This window comes from Diabrotica virgifera, chromosome 5 (assembly GCF_917563875.1).
Source record: "Diabrotica virgifera virgifera chromosome 5, PGI_DIABVI_V3a".
NCBI classification, from domain to species: Eukaryota; Metazoa; Arthropoda; class Insecta; order Coleoptera; family Chrysomelidae; genus Diabrotica; species Diabrotica virgifera.
Genome location: NC_065447.1, coordinates 149563018 through 149582102, shown reverse-complemented (window position 1 = coordinate 149582102; position 19085 = coordinate 149563018). Strand labels below are relative to the sequence as shown.

The following is a 19085-nucleotide window of genomic DNA, read 5'->3' as shown; positions in this document are numbered from 1 at the left end:
TGTATTTCGTGAGATATTAGACCGTTTCTATAATTTACCTATCGTATCAGGATAAATCGTTTTTCCCAATTATAGCGCCATCTATCCACAGTTCGAAAAAATGTCTTGAATAAAAGTTGCTTACTTTTACGTAACGAATTAAAATATGCAACAAAAACTGGGGGTTTCCATTTGAGATTTTAAAGTTACCACCAACCCCACCTCCAGGGGGTGTAGTGGGGGTTGGTGTTTGGTGTCATTGGATAGATTTTTGAAAATGATTGAACACGTATTTTTCAGTTTTTCGATTCGATGTTTAGTTCGCGAAATATTTGACCGTTCCACTACTTTTGTAGTAATTGTATAAAAAATTATTGTTTTATTTTTCCATGGTGAATTTGTTTGATTCTTCTTTATTGTTGATATCGATTAGAAATTTATTCAATGCTTGTTGTCATTGACGACATCATCGAAATATCTCCGCCAAACTGTGGGCCGTTTGTATTGCTTGTGTACAAAAATTCTTCCTTTTCGTAAAGAATATAAAACACTATAAAAAAAGGAACTGAAGAAAAGAACTAAGTCAAAAGCAAACATTAGTACAGATAAACTCAAAGCTATCAAAGCTCTAACAGAGGATGAGTAAATATTAATATTACCAACAGACAAGGACAACTCAACTGTAATTAATGGACAAAAGCCGCTATCAGGAGAAAATTCATGGTATGAATTTTTAATATTGTTAATGACATTTTAATCTAAAATCACAATAAAGATGTATTACAATAGAAATAAACAAACCAAGACACTTAAATGTTACGAGGAGTACTCCCAGATCATGATTTACAATTTATATACATTGTAAAAAAATCATGATTCAGGAGTCCTCCTCATAACATTCAACGTGTCTTAGTTTGTTTATTTCTAGTGCATCTTTATCGTGATTTTAGTTTAGATGATTTTAATTTTTTTTGTTTTTATAATATCTTTTCTATGTAGGTATAGTATTGAACAGGTACTAGTGGTACCTGTCCAATAGTGGTTTTATTAAAATATACGAAAAAATATACACATTATGCTTTTTCTTTAGATAACTATATAAATATATGGTTAAACAATTTTTTCTTTATCCTTTATTTCATTTTTTTTGTTATACAGGGTGTTTCATTAATAATTGTCCATATAGTAACTGGAGAAACCTTAGCACAAAATACGAAGATTTAACCTAAAACACTTAAATAAAATGTGGTTCCTTACTGAGTTACAGGGTGTTTTATCTAAAAATTTAAAAACTATTTTTGCCCAGCATTTTAAAACTATTCGACGTATCCTTTTCATACTTGGCTGGAAGTAAAAGTACTGTACAAACTACTAAATTATGTTAAACAAAGGTTTATGGCTATTACCAGAGGCGTACGACGGGGGAAAGTGGAAGGTTGACCCTTTCCAAATTCTACGTCACTGGCGGAATTGCTATTTTAGTTCAATTTTTGGATTCTCCAATACTTTCTATGAAAATAATATACTCTTCTTATGTAACGCTAAAGTCATTAGTTTTTGAGATCTTTGAAGTTAAAAATGAAACGACACGGTTATTTTGACTAATGTATTGTGTCGCTTCATTTTTAATTTCAAATATCTCGAAAACTAATCATTTTATCTTTACGAACGAAGAGTATATTATTTACAGAAAAAGTATTGGAAAATCAAAAAATATCACTAAAATAGCAATTTCGTCAGTGGCGTAGAATTTGGGAAGGGTCAACCAGCCACTATCCTCTGTCGTACGCCTCTGGTAGTAGCTAGAAACGTTTATTTATCTTAATTTCGTAGGGTCTACAGTACCCACACTTTCTGCCAAGTATGGTAAGGATACGCCAGAGATAGTTTTAAAGTAGTGGGTACAAATCATTTTTAAATTTTAATCATATGAATCATATCATAAATTAATCAAAATAACTGTGCCGTTTCATATTTAACTTCAAATATCTCGAAAACTAACGACTTTATCGTTAACAATGAAGAGTATATTATTTACGTAGAAAGTATTGGAGAATCTAAAGATGGCACAAAAATAGTAATTCCTCCAGTAGCGTAGAATTTGAGAAGGGTTAACCATTCACTATCCCCTGTCGTACGCCTCTGGTAGTAGCTAGAAACGTTTGTTTATCATAATTCAGTAGGGTGTATAGTAGTCGCACTTTCTGCCAAGTATGAAAAGGATACGTCGAATAGTTTTAAAATGCTGAGCAAAAATAGTTTTTAATTTTTTCGATAAAACACCCTGTAACTCAGTAAGGAACCACATTTTATTTAAGTGTTTTAGGTTCAATCTTCGTATTTTGTGCTAAGGTCTCTCCAGTTACTATATGGACAATTATTAATGAAACACCCTGTAGAAATTACTTACATCCGTCATTGTTCTATATTTCACTGGATTTGGGATTTTTTTTGTTTCTTGGCCAATCCGTTAAGCTATTTTGCTCTCCTACATTTTCACAGTACGGGCGTACGGGCAAGTATTCTCATTATCTTTTTATTATTTATTTATTTCTTTGTACAATAAATTCTTAAAATGTACTTTAAATATGACCCAGTACACATATTTAGGATGCTTGAAAACATACGTAACCACATTTTGCGCATTATAAAAAATAACTGGCTTACTGAGAAAACACCGCGTCTTTGACGTAACACTCATTAGAGGATCAAAGTTTGGCAACCACTCAATTTTTATATATTTTATGGTTTTATTTATTACCGCTTAAATAAAAATAGGATACTATCAAATAAAGTACATAGTGAAAAGAAAAATGTTTTAATTATTAGTATTAAAATCGACTGGATACTTACACGGAATTAAATAGATAAGCTCGACCTTGGCTACCTTGGAAGGACTGAAAATAAAAAGAAATATTTTAATCACTACATACTACATACATTATAATATTGATATGTATTTAATATAATAGGGTGGAACTCACTTATGGAATAAAATATTGCTGTCCTTGTTTTTAAAAATGATAAAGAACGATGAGACCCGTCGATTTTTATTTGTATGTACAGTTGATCCCAAACCAGAAACATGTTAACAATAGACCAGGCTAGTTATATGCCACTCAATGCATCGGTGCGTAACGCCGAGTACGGTGGTCTAGCTATCTTTGTCTGTCGTGCGAGTGTGAGCGTATCTACCAAGAGGTGAGAGTAATGGAACGACACAGACACAGAGGCGGCGGCCATCATATGCTAGAGAGAGAAAGCTAAGCGCCGGTAGAGAGAGATAGATAGACTACCGACCCGAACTGCTCCACGTTACGCTATTTTTCGGAACTGGCCTAATCTACTTGTTAATATATCTATGTCCCAAACCCCTTTTTTCAGTGCGTCGTTAATTTTGACGTCATATAAAATTTTAAGCAGGTCGCGAATCTCTGCATGACACTTTAGTTAAATCTGACAGTTATCAGAATATTTATATTTATGTTTAAATAAATATCAATACATAAACATTTACCAGAATATTAATATTTAAAATATTTTAAGGAAAAAATAAATAAATATAGAATACAATTTCACTACACAATGTGCGAATATACCAATGACATAAAATATTTATATTTACGCCGTTGATAAATTTCTAACTTTACAATTGTATAATTTCGGTGCTTGTTAAGCACGCAACACACTCTCGGCGAAGTTACTTCGCCAAAGTTGATCGAAGTCCGAAGTACCTCACTACACACTCGTTTTACTTCGCGAGGAACACACAATACAACAACACACAATACAAAAATTAAACATTTAATTTACACAATCGCATTTACTACACAGATTACACAAACAAATTAACACAAAATACGTTAGAATTTGATGTCCCTAACGTAATAACATGACCAAACAATTTTTTTCAAGCACATATTGCTGTAGCCTATAAGATATACGCCAAGTGTGCCATATGCCACAAACTAGCAATAAAATTCTTAAAGCATCTGAATTGAATTTTAACAAAATATCAACTGCATTATAAATTTTTATAATAAACCACTCAAAAGCTTAACTAGATATACAAAAAAAATCATGTGATTTATCTCTAATTTTTTTACAAATTGAGTGATTATGCAGAATGTACATGAAAACTTTTGAAAGCTTTTACAAGTTTCAAGAGAATAAGGAAACTTTATAACTAAGTCTAGTACAAATAACTTTTCCTATGTTAAAGTTTCTGATAATTTAAAAAGTAAACTAATTGGGACTCAAACAATTTAACACTTGTAATATTTTGATGCAAGTTTTGTGCACATTTTAGCGATGTAAATAATTAGACCATGGCGCATCTGTAAAAATATTAGTACATTTGGACGTTGAGAGGTGACTCAAATTTTTTTGCAGAAATTGCTTGAAAATAACGCAAATAATAATATTTGAGTTAACCTCCCTCTCAAAAAGGTCCGGAACATTGTTTAAATAATCAAAATGTCAAAAAATGAAGGAAAAATTCGATTTTTTTCTTCGTTTTTTGATTATAACTTTAAAAGTATTCATTTTCAAGAAAAGTTGTACTGACATAAAAGTTGCGTAATTAAATTTCCCACAATATAGAATTGGTTAAAAATTTAAAAAATAGTCACCCTTGTTGCAAAATAGCAATAATTGCGAAAAAACCATACAAAAACAAGTATTTCCATTTTACGTTTTTCGCCCATTTATGCTACACTTAGGACCTTCATCTTTCACCCAGAAAAACTTTATGATACAGTAAAACAATACTGTAAATTTCATTAAGACCGGTTCAATAGATTTTGCAAAATAAATTTTGCAATCCAGCTTTCGCAAAAAAATTCATTTTTTCAAAATGTTACAGGACTGAAAATATAGCAGATAGCAAGTTGAAATTTTTTTGAGTATAGAACTGTACTGTACCTTTCATTTGCAATTTGCAAAATTAAAATCGATTAACTACCACGGCGTCAGGAATTTTTTTAAATAAACATTAATTATTGGTGCTACGCGCAGGACAGCGGATAGTTTGCTCTGATTGGGCATTCCAATGACCTTTGATAATGAGTGATACATTTTAATTTTTATTACATTTCGATATAAATAAATAAATTTGTTTATTGCAAATTAAAACACATACTCTATCCTTTGAAATAACACTTTTTTTAGCAAAAACTTTCTTTGTTCATGTATTTTAACTTAGAGAATAAAAGTTTATTATTTTTAAACATATGCAATTGTTTCAACAATATTTCACAGACAATAATAGAATTAGTTTGATTTTTGTGAAATTAAAATATTAAAATACAACAAAATATAGAGTAAGAAAATAATATACAGATATACAGTGGAACCTGCTAAATTCGAACTTCCATAATTCGAAATCTTCTTTAATTCACATTTTTATTCTGGTCCCTAGCATTTCCTATATAAGTAATGGTAAAAAGTCGTGAATAATTCGAATTATATTTTGGATAATTCGAACTTTTCTGCTATCTTTTCTGAATATCTTAGAATCTTTTGTCTTACTGAGAAGCTAAATTCTAAAAAGCAGCTAAAAATTTCGGATCTCTTTGGAAAAAAATAAAGTCGGTCTTTTTTATAGCTTGCAAATGTTTTAATTGGTATTTTTGACCGAATTTTGTTAGCCAATTTTTTTAGGTTGACAAAACTCAGGCTAGAATAGGAATAAAAATATCTCCAAGCGATAAAAATGATCAACTACTGTTTTTTTTTTGCTGATTAACTACTGATATTTATCATTTGCGGATGTTTTTGTAGGTAATCCTTGTTTTTGTAGATTTATTTTTTAATTCAAATTTTTTTAACGGTCCCCTGAGATTCGAGTTATCCAACTTTCACTGTATTACATAAAGATTGGAAGATATTTTGGTGGAAATCAACTTCTGTGATTCGAACACCGCTGTCCTGCGCGTAGCACCAAAAATTAATGTTTATTTAAAAAGTTTCCTGACGCCGTCGTAATTAATCAATTTTAATTTTGCAAATTGCAAATGAAAGGTACAGTACACTTCTATAAGCAAAAAAGCTCAACTTGCTATCTGCTTTATTTTCAGTAATGCAACATTTTAAAAAAATGAATTTTTTTTGCGAAAGCTGGATTGCAAAATTTATTTTGCAAAATCTATTAAACCGATCTTAATGAAATTTACAGTGTTGTTTTACTATATCATAAAGTTTTTCTGGGTAAGATATGAAGGTCCTCACTGTAGCATAAATGGTTGAAAAACGTAAAATGCGAATACTTGTTTTTGTATGGTTTTTTCGCAATTATTGCTATTTTGCAACAAGGGTGACTACTTTTAAAAATTTTAACCAATTCTATATTGTAGGAAATTTAATTACGCAACTTTTATGTCAGTACAACTTTTCTCACAAATGAATTATTTTGAAGTTATAATCAAAAAACCAATAAAAAAATCGAATTTTTCCTTCATATTTTGACATTTTGATTATTTAAACAATGTTCCGGACCATTTTGAGTGGAAGGATAAACTCAAATATTATTATTTGAGTTATTTTCAAGCAATTTCAGCAAAAAAATTTGAGTCACCTCTCAACGTCCATCTCAAAACAGATGCGCCCTGGACTAAATAGAGAACAATAATTTTAAAGATTACACCAGAAAATTTCGATAATACCGGATTTATGATTAATATTCGTTTATTCGGTATCTTGTGATTTGGTCAAATTTTATGATCTGCTACTTTTATTTTTGTGATAGAAGCATTTAATGCCATAGAAAGAGCGGCACAAAACAGTGGCCTAAATATTAATGAAATAAAAACCAAATACATGAAGGCCAGCAAATCGACAGGCCAAAGAAACCTACAGAATCTGACAATAGGAGACTATAACATCGAAAGCGTAAATTTTTTTACATATCTAGGTTAACTAGTTACCGCAGATAACAATGTCAGCGAAGAAGTTAAGGGAAAAATACATATTGCTAATAAAAATATAATGGACTAATTAAACATCGAAGATCTAATAACATCACGAGAAAAACCAAATGCAAAATATACAAAACCCTGATAAAACCGGTCCTTATACATATATGGATCAGCGACATGGACACTGTCGAAAAGCGATGAGAACTTATTAGGTACGTTTGAACGAAAAATCCTCAGACACATATACATATAAGGGGGTGAAAGAAAATGACGGATGGCGCAGAAGATACAACGAACCCGACGTCATAACATCCATAAAGATCGGACGTCTGCGCTGGATGGGCCATGTTGAACGGATGTTGGAGACCGAAACACCAAAACATATGTTTTGCACCAAATATGTACACGTATTTGCATATGTATTTGCATATGTAGCACCAAAACAATGAGGCAAACACCAGTAGGGAGAAGGTCAAAGGGAAGACCCAAACTTAGATACATGGAACAAGTGGAACAAAATCTGAAAACACTTGAGATTACCCACTGGAAGAACAAAGCAAGGAACAGAATAGAATGGCGGAAAATCCTAGAACAAGCCAGGACCCAAAAAGGGTTGTCGAGCTACTGATGATGATGATGATGACTTTTATTTTTGTCTCGGTTTCATTGCTTTTTCGAACTGTTATGCACTGTTTCTTTATCAATATTTACCGTTACACGTGTCCAGACTTAAAAACCATTCAGCCACAATTTTATCGCTTATGCCTTCGACAGTATTAAAAAAAGTCTTCTAGTTTTAACCATATGGCTGATTACTGGCTTCCCAAACAGTTCTTGAACTTCCGCATTCGCAAAAAGCTAAGTATGTAAAAACTGTGGGGTTTCCTAGGGAAATCTATGTGAAAATTTAATTTTCTTTTGTAAAGAAAATCGCACGTGGTGCGACGATCATCTGTCAGGATAATCTTCCGTTAGTTCCTGAACCATTTGGAGCTTATGTGGATACCATTTATGTTTTGAAGTATTCAAAACTATTTTTTGACTGACATCGCAATCAGATGCTACACTTCTGCTTGATACAGAGAGATCCACACCCATAGCGAATTGTGGCAATACATACCTGTGTGTCATTGGTAAAGGTTAAAAATTCTAACGGGTTGGTATATCAACAAATAATAAAATTGCTTCACGTCCGTTGAGTAAATTTCGAACGTGAGCCATTTTGCAAACCAAACTTAACAAAACTTTAAGTATACCTTTACCAGGTATATCTAAGAGACTAATTAGTATTAAGCTCGACGACGTGCTATTGTTGGAGGTATAAAATTACATAAACAAAGGATCATTTCATAAAACAGGTAGATCGCTTGTTTATGGAATTCCACACCTCAAGCAATAGCACCCCCTCAGCTGAATATTAATGAATCTCTTAAATATCTGGTACTAGTTTAAACATTTTTTTATGACATAGATATTAATCATTCAGCCAGTCGCATTCAGATTATAGTGTAATATGTATGTAGTGCACGTATTGAGTAAATGTCTTGTTTCTTAGTAAAGTCGACTTCATTGTCTTTACAAAGAGAAGCTAACTGTATCCGAACGTCTGCGGTCTCTCCGGTGAGTACCGATCCCACAACGATGAAAATTATTTTTATTGATTAAATTTTTTTATTTAATTTAAAGTATTTTACAATCTGTTGAGTGTCAACAATAAACAAAAGTAATGACATTGACTAAGGATAAGAAAGATTTTACCCACTGGTAAAATCAAAGTACAATTTTTATAAAGTTGTGTAGGAAATAATTACATTTTATAACTACTAACTAATTAGTTTACAAGTTTACTCTAAATGGTAAGTCCAGTGGTTTGAACCTCTTTAACCTACGCTGTTCTTGGGAATTGTCTAGGAGGTTAAGTGCAAACTGGTTTTCATGATCTTCCAACTTGGCAATGTATGCAACGCTACGTTTTTTGATGACTTCTTGTACCATCCAAATTTTTAGTAACGAAAAATTTCCTACCCAGCTGGGATTCGAACTCTTGGGTCTTGGGTCCAAAAATTAGGCTCTCTTACCATTGAGGCACAGAGGGGGACATAGTTAAACATAACACAAGAAATATTTAAAAATAGGTTTTTGACAATCGTTTTAGTTTACTTTACTTTAACAGGTTTACTATTTATTTATTTATCAGTTAATACATTAGAAAAATTATTAGTGTAATACATTTTTAGAATCAGACTTTCATGAAATTCCAAATGAAGCGTCACATGAGCCACTTTACTATTGCCCTACATATGTATATGTATATTTATTTATTCTTAAGTAGGCCTGGTTTAACATTTAGTTGCAAATCATGCAAAGGCACTTATAAAAGTAGGAAATGCAAAATTTAGGTTATGGAAATGAAGAAAGGCCAGAAATCCGTTTATAAAATAAACATTAACACATTTCGATAATCTACTTACTTACTTTACTTAATCAGTAGACCCATTTGTACCTTTCGGTGTTGGGTCGTTTATAATACAATTCATTAAATTACAGTAATTTACAATATTCTAAGGTGTCCTAGCTCTTAATGAACTCTCTTCATTTCTTCCTATTGGATGCCATCTGTGTAGCTTCCTGCCAAGTCTTACCCTTACTCTGTAGTATCTGCGAGACGTCACTATTCCATTCTTTAATGGGTCATCCTCTTCTGTTCTTCCCTATTGGTTTTGCTTCCCATACTCTGTTTACTTGTCTATTATTGTCCATCCGGGTTAGATGTCCGAACCATGCCAATTTTTTCTCCTTGATTGAGTCGAGTATCGGTTTGATTTTGAGCCTTTCTCTTATTTCTTCATTTCTGATCCTATCAGTTCTTTTTACTCCGATCGTTCTTCTGAGGAAATAGGTTTTTGACAATCGTTTTAGTTTACTTTACTTTAACAGGTTTCCTACTTATTTATTTATCAGTTAATACATTAGAAAAAATTATTAGTGTAATACATTTTTAGAATCAGACTTTCATGAAATTCCAAATGAAGCTTCACATGAGCCACTTTACTATTGCCCTAAATATGTATATGTATATTTACTTATTCTTACGTAGGCCTGGTTTAACATTTAGTTGCAAATCATGCAAAGGCACTTACAAAAGTAGGAAATGCAAAATTTAGGTTATGGAAATGAAGAAAAGCCAGAAATCCGTTTATAAAAAAAAAATTAACACATTTCGATAATCTAATCACTATTTATTTTTCTGCTAGTTAGAAAATAGACAATTTTTTACTCAAAGCATGATTCAGTTATGTAGTCTCGTCGATGTTTAAATATTGCCGTCAATCTCTTCCTCAATTTTCCATTATTTGGATTGCTTGTAACCAATTTAGTACATAGTAGTCCTGAGTATCTTTTGTACAGTCTGGCTCTTCATTCCATAATTCTCTTAGGGAGGCCGCACAACAAATGAAGATGAAACATGAAAAGTGAAACGTGAAAAATGAAACGTGGAACATGAAACATGGAACATGAAACAAATTTGTGAAAAACGGAACCGTTTCATGTTATATACTAATCAAAGAAACAAAAATAAAATTTTTGTAGTCAACAATGTAAAGCGATAATGACGAGATCGTTGCTGTCGTGGTAACTCTTTTATTAAATGAATGAAAATGAATGTCGACGACGATTCATGTTCATTAATTTCATTGTTCTCCGTTAGAGGTCAGCCTAACCATACTCCGGTGTAAATATTTGAATATTTACACCATCTTCTCGGCGAGTTTTGATTCAGATCAGTCTTCTTGCGAAGCCTCTTTGATAGGGGGTAGACTCTGAAACACGGTGCCAGAGGATGGCAAGAAATATCATTTCGCGAAATATCGCGGGGTTCGTATTTAAAATTTTAAATTTACCCCCCACCACTCTCCGTGGGGGTCGTGTTTGGTATCATAGATTTTTGATAAATATTTAACACGTATTTTTTAGTTTTTCCATCGAAAAACTTTTTTTTGATTTTAGAACCAAATCTTCACACAATAATAGGTCCCCATAACGCTTTAGTAACTGCAAATTTGGCATCCTAGCCTCCCATACAGTTGCAAAGGAATTAAATAATAATCTTGCCAAATTTTAACCATTTTACATAATCAATAGGTATACAAACATTTACAACATTATGTTCTATTGTAGGTCATAGTTTAAGGAAAAAATATGAGGCATTTTCTTGGTATTGTCTATTCTATTACATAGAGTACCTCTGCAACTTATAACAACTCTTCGTTCTGCTCCACCACAGAAACGAATGCAAATGGTTTTTAAATTAAACTAATTTTTTAAAATTAAATCTTAGTCGGTATTCATTTTAGTTTACGTACCTACGTAAATATTTGTCCAAAATAATGAAACTGAGACTAAAAAATACAACCCGACCTATTTAGTCCGTTCTTTAACGGTAAAATATTGCAAAACCTCTAAATTTTAAAGAACCGCTTGGATTGACATGAAATTTGGCATACTTACACATAGCTAAAAAGTCAAAGAAAAAAAGTGATATTGTGCCGATATGTGCTTTTGCCCTGGGGGTGATTTTCTCCCCCTGCTGGGGGTGAAAAAATATTCGTCCAAAGAAAGTCAGGAAATGGATAAACTGACTAATTTTAAGTAACCTTTGTCCTATAGAGTTTTTTCATTAAGTCAATACTTTTCGAGTTATTCGGCAGTGAATATATGTTCATTTTTTCAACAAAATAACCACGCTTTTAGACGGTTTTTCGCAAATAACTCAAATAGTAAGTATTTTGTCGAAAAAACATTCTTAGCAAAATATAGCCTGTAAAAAATTTAAAAAAAATGGTGTATACATCACGTCTTTACACCTAGTAGAAGCAGAGTTATAGCTAATGAAAAATTGGTTCATATTCGTCAAATTCCAAATGGAATACTTTAACGTGAATTAACCAAAAATGAAGCACATTTCGGGGAAAACTCATTACAACTTAATTAAAGCGTTTAAAAAAAAGCTTCATTTTTGTTTTATAAAAAAAATTTCTAGCATCAAAATTAAACAAGCTACGCTCAAAATAAAGTTAGTCCCTTTTGGTTTTGGTAAAAAAATCGAGAAAATCACCCCCTAATTAGTATCTTAAATGAACTTAATCGTTACGACTTCACAAGTTTCTTGACTCGTGTATATATTGTTTATATGATCTGTAAGTTTCATTGGTTCAAAGACCTTATTATTGAAAGGGCTGTAGTTAAAAGGGGTTGAACGAGTCACTGATCACGAATGTATGCAAATTTAGAAACACCAAATCTTAATCAATTTTTGTCTAACAGAAAAACAAAAAAATACATGATATTCAGAAAAGCAAACCTGACTTTTTTTGTTTTTCGAGATTTTTGGTATCTCTAACAATTTTTAAGCTATTTTGAAAAAAAGCATATTTTTCAAAATTTAAATTTTTAAAAATTTTACTTTGAAACCAAATTTTTTCAAAAATAAGCACTTCGAATCGATGAAACTTACAGATCATATAAACACAACATAAGTAAAATAATTTGTGGAGCGGTAACGATTAATTTCATTTAAGTTGCTAATTAGGGTTTGGTCTTCCCGATTTTTTTTTGCAAAAACAAAAGGGACCAACTTTATTTTGAGCGTAACTTGCTTAAATTTAATGCTAGAAACTTTTTGTAAAAACAGAAATAAAGCTTTTTTTAAACACTTTAAAAAAGTTAAAATGGGTTTTCCCCAAAAAGTGCTTAATTTTTTGGATATTTGACGTCGAAATATTCTATTTGAAATTTGGTGAATATAAATTTATTTTTCATTGGCTATAACTCTGGTTCTACGAGATTCAGAGACCTAACGCGTATACCATTTTTTTTACTTTTTTATAGGCTATATTTTTTCTAAGAACGTTTTTTTCGACAAAATACTTACTTTTTGAGTTGTTTGCGAAAAGCCGTCTAAAAATGTGGTTATTTTGTTGAAAAATGAACATATTCACTCGCAAATAACTCGAAAAGTGTTGACTTGGCGAAAAAGCTCTATAGAACAAAAGTTACTTAAAATTAGTCAGTTTACCCATTTCCGGACTTATTTTGGACATATATTTTTTCAACCCCAAAAGGGGGTGAAAGTCACCCCCAGGGCAAAAGCACACATCGGCACAATATCACTTTTTTCTTTGACATGTAAGCTATACGTTTGCCAAATTTCATGTCAATCCAAGCGGTTCTTTAAAATTTAGAGCAAAAACCGTGAAAGAATGGACTAATTTCATGAAACACGTTTCAAGAAGAGAAAAATGTTTTATGCGCATGAATCACACTCATGGGCGGCTTCTATTTGTTTAGCAGCAATGTTTCATTTTCATGAAACGTGTTTCACATTTAATGTTTCATGTTTCTTTTGTGTGCGTCCTCCCTTGGAGTATACATTTTCCACACTAAGTATTCAAATTATTATTTCACTTAGTTTCCAAAAATACTAAAAATTATTTAATTGAATTATTTTGCATTTAATTCATCTTATCAATCATTTAAATTGTAGTTTTAGTTGTATTATCTATTACCTATTACTCTATTACCTGTGTATTATAGGATATTATTAGATATCATTTATCTACGAGGATAAAACACGGTATGTTGTTTATTTCAAGATTTACATAGTTTTATGTGAGTTTGTTTCACGTAACCAACATTTGTTTCATTTGCAAGCTGTTGGAATATAAAAAACCTATTTATGTTATGTATGTTTGCTTTTGCGATCAGTATCGATAATCCACTTACATTGCATAATATTGAGTTACTTCCTCTACAACAAAACTAGGTCATACTCGTTTTACCTCAATTCATGTCAAAGTATAGTAACGCAGTATGATTATGAAGGGTACTTAGTACGTATGGCATTCATCATTATTGATCTTTATAATTTTATATTGTAAATTTCACGGATATCCCTATGCTGGGTTACCAAATTATTGAATAATAGAATTTATTTATGTGACGTAAACTATACGGAAATAACATGATGGATTATCAAACTATGGGGATATAAGATTAGTGAAATTTAATAGATAGTTCTTTATTTAAATAGTAAACCTAATACATTACATACAATATCAATAAAGGTACACTATAAAAAATTTTTGATATCGTCGGCTTAATCTGTAAACTGCGTAACTTCATTTATCCAAATTTTACAGGAGACACAAAAAACTATTTCTCTAATGACTAATTCGAATACTACTTATCTCCCATTTAAAAAGATAGGATAGTAAAACGGAAATATTTTATAGATACATATATCACTAATATTTTTGTATATTGTTTAACAAGTATTTAGTATTACTTACCACCAAGTTTTTCTTGAAAATATCATGAAAAACTAGGGAGTTACGTATTTTTCGTACTAAATTTGGCGGCAAGGGAGATACGGTGTATAAGAAGAAGTCGCTATTTAGTCATCTGGTAAAAATATGCACATGCGTCCTTTTTTAAACGATAAGTAGGGACTTGAAACAGATGACAGTAATAACTCATTTTCAGATAATTATGGAGTTACGCAGTTTACAGATTAGGACGACCATATGTTGTTTAAGCAACATTTTAAAATTATTGAGAGTATGTACCTAATACATTTTTTTATAGATGGCGGTATCTGATTAAACTTAAAGAAGCTTTTAAAAAAGAGCGAATTCATAGTACCTACTCTATACTAAATTTACAATCAAAATGCAGTAGAAATAAACAAACCAAGAAACGTTAAATGCTACTAGGAGCACTCCCGAGTAATAATTTACAATGTATGTATATCGTATTTCCCAAATTATGATTTCCAAAGTTTATACATTGTAAATTATGATTCGGGAGTGCCCCTAGTAGCATTTAACGTGTCTTGGTTTGTTTATTTCTACTGCATCTTGATTGTAAATTTAGTATAGGTAGAGGTAGGTATACAGGGTGTCCAGAAACTCTACCGACAAACGAAGACAGGAGATTCCTCAGATAATTTTAAGACAATTTAACCCAATTCACCTAGTCCGAAAATGCTTCCTAAGGGAGCTAGAGCTCTTTGAAGATGGCGGCATGTAATTAGTTTTTCTTAAATACCTCCAGAACGCTTCTATTTAGAAAAACGAAAATTGGTATGCTTATTTACTTTCCAGAAGTAAATCTATTCCACCCATTGCGAATTTCTAGTACGGGTTATAGGCGTCCGTTTTGGGTAGGGCAACGGATATTTTATCGCCTAACTTTTTTGTCTTTAATTTTTAAGCATTTTTGACTCTGAATTATTAAATTGTGAGGTATTCTTGTACTAAAAGGTCCTCTTACTTTAAGTCGATAGGGTACTCCGTTTTCTAGAAAAATCGATTTGAAAATTTTTCGTTCTTTAAATTTAAAAAAAAAAGATTAAAAAAAAACTATTTAGAAAGATGAAAACTGGTACATTTATTTATATTCCAGAGATTAATCGATTTCATTAACGGTGAATTTCTAGTACCGGTCATAGACGTCCGTTTTGGGTAGGTCAACAGTTATTTAATAGCATAACTTTATTGTCTTTAATTTTTAAATATTTTTGACACTAGATTATTCAATTATGATATATTCGAGTACTAAAAGTTACTCTTGCTTTAAGTTGGTAAAATACATCGATTTTTCTAGAAAATGGTGTTTCCTACCGACTTAAAGTAAGAGTACCTTTTAGTACTAGAATACCTCACAATTTAATAATCCAGTATCAAAAATGCTTAAAAGTTGAAGACAAAAAAGTTATGCGATAAAATAACCGTTGCCCTACCCAAAACGGACGCCTATGACCGGTATTAGAACTTCGCAATGGATGGAATCGATTCATTTCTGGAAAGTAAATATGTATACAAATTTTCGTTTTTCTAAATAGAAGCGTTCTGGAGGTATTTAAGAAAAACTAATTAAAGGGCGCCATCTTCAAAGAGCTCTAGCTCCCTTAGGAAGCATTTTCGGACTAGGTGAATTGGGTTAAATTGTCTTAAAATTATCTGAGGAATCTCCTGTCTTCGTTTGTCGGTAGAGTTTCTGGACACCCTGTATATGTCATCTAAACTGCTATTATAAGAATAAATATTTTTGTTGAACGAAATGAATTCTTGAAAATATCCAGACCATTTACTATTTTGAAGACCAAAATCATGGTAAAATAAAACATTCTGTTTTCAACAGAGAACCAATTTAGAGTACATATTTAACATCGTTCCAATTGGGGTACGGAGATTTGTTTTAAGAATTATTCTCATTCCACGCTTTTGTAATTTTTGTAACGTGTTAAGTTTGTTAAGATTAAATAAAAATAAACTTGATTTGATTGGCAATAGTCAAAATGAGGTTGAATAATTGTGTTATATACTGTGATTTTTGTTTCCATTGACAAATTTTGAGATATTCTGCTAAGAAAGTAGAGTTTTTTTTATTGTGAACGCACTCGAAATGACTATCAGAACTCAAAATATTGTCTAATACCTAATTTTTTCATTAGGTATTAATATTTAAATTTATGCTCTCAGTATCAAACAAGCTAATATATTTCTGTTTGGTAGTGAAAACCATTGCATTTGGTTTTTCACATTCAACTTCAGTTTATTCATTTTCAAATTTAAAAACAGTATTTATTTTTTGAATGGCTACATCAAAATTTTCATCACTATGACAGATTAGAGCATCATCGGCAAAAAGATTAATAAATTCACAGCTTACAAAAATACATAATAAGAAAATAATAAGAAAATATACATAACGATACTTTTTACAGACGTATTAGATGATATTAAATTAAATGCTTGAATTTCTTTGATGCTTTTTGTTTTTCAAGATATTGTTATGATCTGCTTCTTATTAATTTTGTATTAATTATTATTTATTTGATTAATTATTTAATTGTCGCAAATCATACATAAAAATTGAATAAAAAATCTCAGGGTGCCTTTTTTATACTATTAAAAAAAATCCAAATTATCTCACGTTATACTTATCTTCTCTCGTGGGTTCGGTATCTCTGAGTTGATCCTAATCGGGATAAAATAGGGAAAAGAAATAAAGCAAAATATTAAAATAAAAATACAGAATTGTCTTTTATTTATCAAAATCAATACTCTGAAATCTATCGAATCTAAAAACCTGTGGACACAGATGTCCGAATGAAATTTATACCACTTAAATTTATTATAGTTAAAAAAAAAACAATTTATCGGTTTGTTTCCGATGACTTTGGTAAAACAAACTAAACAAAACAAAATTTATGTATTCGCAAGATTACCTATATTTACTATTTACTTTTTGAAATATTGGAATTTTAATTCATATGCTTTTTACTCAAAAATTTAGTTTCCGAACATAAAAATCTCTTTCACATAAATTGACTGACCTTTTGCTTCACTCACTCTGATGTCTTCTCGTGACCCAAAAAAAGCTCTCCCTCGTTGACTATGTTAAAGGCTACTCATCAAAGCCCTCTCCGTTCTCCAGCTTCAAAACTATCAGCATACCAGCACCAATTCTCCAACAAGCCGGGCCTCTTTTGACACGTACTCGATTCCAACAAAACTCCAAAAATTCTCTGCTCTCCTTCTCACAATAATACAGAATCAAAGAGGTATTTCGTCTCAATTTGATCTGTCTCTCGTTCCACTTTTCAACACTATTCTCCACTATCAAACAGCCACTGGTATCTGCTAACTATCTATCCACGAAAACGTCGAACCGCTCCTTAGCGATGCCAAAAACATAATGCCTTCCTTTTCAAACTCTCTCAATCATTCTAACTACTTTTCCTCCTTCCACATTGCCAAGCATCAGAAACCTCGAATTTTCCATTCGACAAACAAAACAGTCATTTTCAAAATTATTCCGACAATCCTAATTACTTTCGGAGAAACTCTCCAACATATACTCGTGTTGAAATAAAGATATTAAAATTCCAACTTTCTTTTCCATTATCAATTTCGAGAAATTTATAATTACCTATACGCTAAACAATCTTTTTCCATTTTAAATCTAAATACATCGTTATTTTCACTTTAATTATTCACAAAAGTCTTTAATGGTTCATCGGAAAGCTCATTAAAAGAGAAATCTACTTACATCCAAACTACATTCTAAGAAATATTTACAGCTCAATATACAGGGTGTATCAAATTTATGTGCCCGCGTTATTTAAAAAAAAATTAATTTAATTTTTATTTTGCCTTTGATTGATAAAATTGAAAACACAATAATATATAATTAAGTTTCATCTTTATTGAGAAGTTTTGCTGCACAAAACAGCGCATAGAAACTACAACTCACATACTTTCTTTAAATGTTTCCTTCGCCTTCGAGATCTATCGTTTTCACACACTGAATAGGTGTTCTCTGAGAATAAAAATTTGAAGGCAATAATTTTGATGAATTATTTTAAATAATATGTCCTTAATTTAACTATTCAAATTAGATATTTAATTGAAAGGCCACTATTCTATATACATACCTACGTTGCGTTGGGCAGTCTCATAATACAGTTCGAAAATATGACCGCAGTCTGCACTTTAACTAGGGAAACAATTGACCTTACAATCGCAAAAACAATTGTTGATAATAAATCTTGATTACGGCAATAGAAACTTTTTATCCAATATTTATTACCAGTTATAGAAATGATACAATAAACTGTTACATTATTTGGGATTGATTACAAAACTTTCAGTATATAAAGTCGGCTCTCGATAACTTTTATTAAAACCATTTTACACAATTTTAAAAAATAAGATTTTAAAAATTGCACGTCGGTATATACAGTGAGCATTTCTCGAGAAGGGACGATTTTGAAAAAAAAAACCCGAAACAGGTCAATTTTTATTTTTAAATTGCGACTTTTTGGCATATACACCATATTAGTGACGTCACCCATTTGGGCGTGATGACGTCATTGATGATTTTTTTAAATGAGAATAGGGGTCGTGTGATAGCTCATTTGAAAGGTAACACAATTCTCTACTCAGTAGTATAAACATTAATATAACTATTTATACAGGGTGTCCAAAAAAAATTTTTGTGAATTAAATTTATTGATATAAAAAGAAGAATCTGTGTAATCTTTTTAGGTCAAAATACATTTTACTGCTATCAGAAAGCAGGAAAAATATTTATTTGACAAATAAATATTGCTTTTTGCTTAAATTC

The 19085-nt window shown here is 31.1% G+C and overlaps 1 protein-coding gene across 3 annotated transcripts in view; it reads right to left on the bottom strand.

The window, feature by feature from the left end:
• Positions 1-19085, bottom strand: part of LOC114332070 (protein yippee-like 2) — a 368683-nt gene that overhangs the window by 28445 nt on the left and 321153 nt on the right. For all 3 annotated transcript variants that reach the window (XM_050650444.1, XM_050650445.1, XM_050650446.1), the window contains one exon: positions 2833-2876. In XM_050650444.1, coding sequence (XP_050506401.1) covers positions 2833-2876 — 44 coding nt within the window. The remainder of the gene's footprint in view (positions 1-2832; positions 2877-19085) is intronic.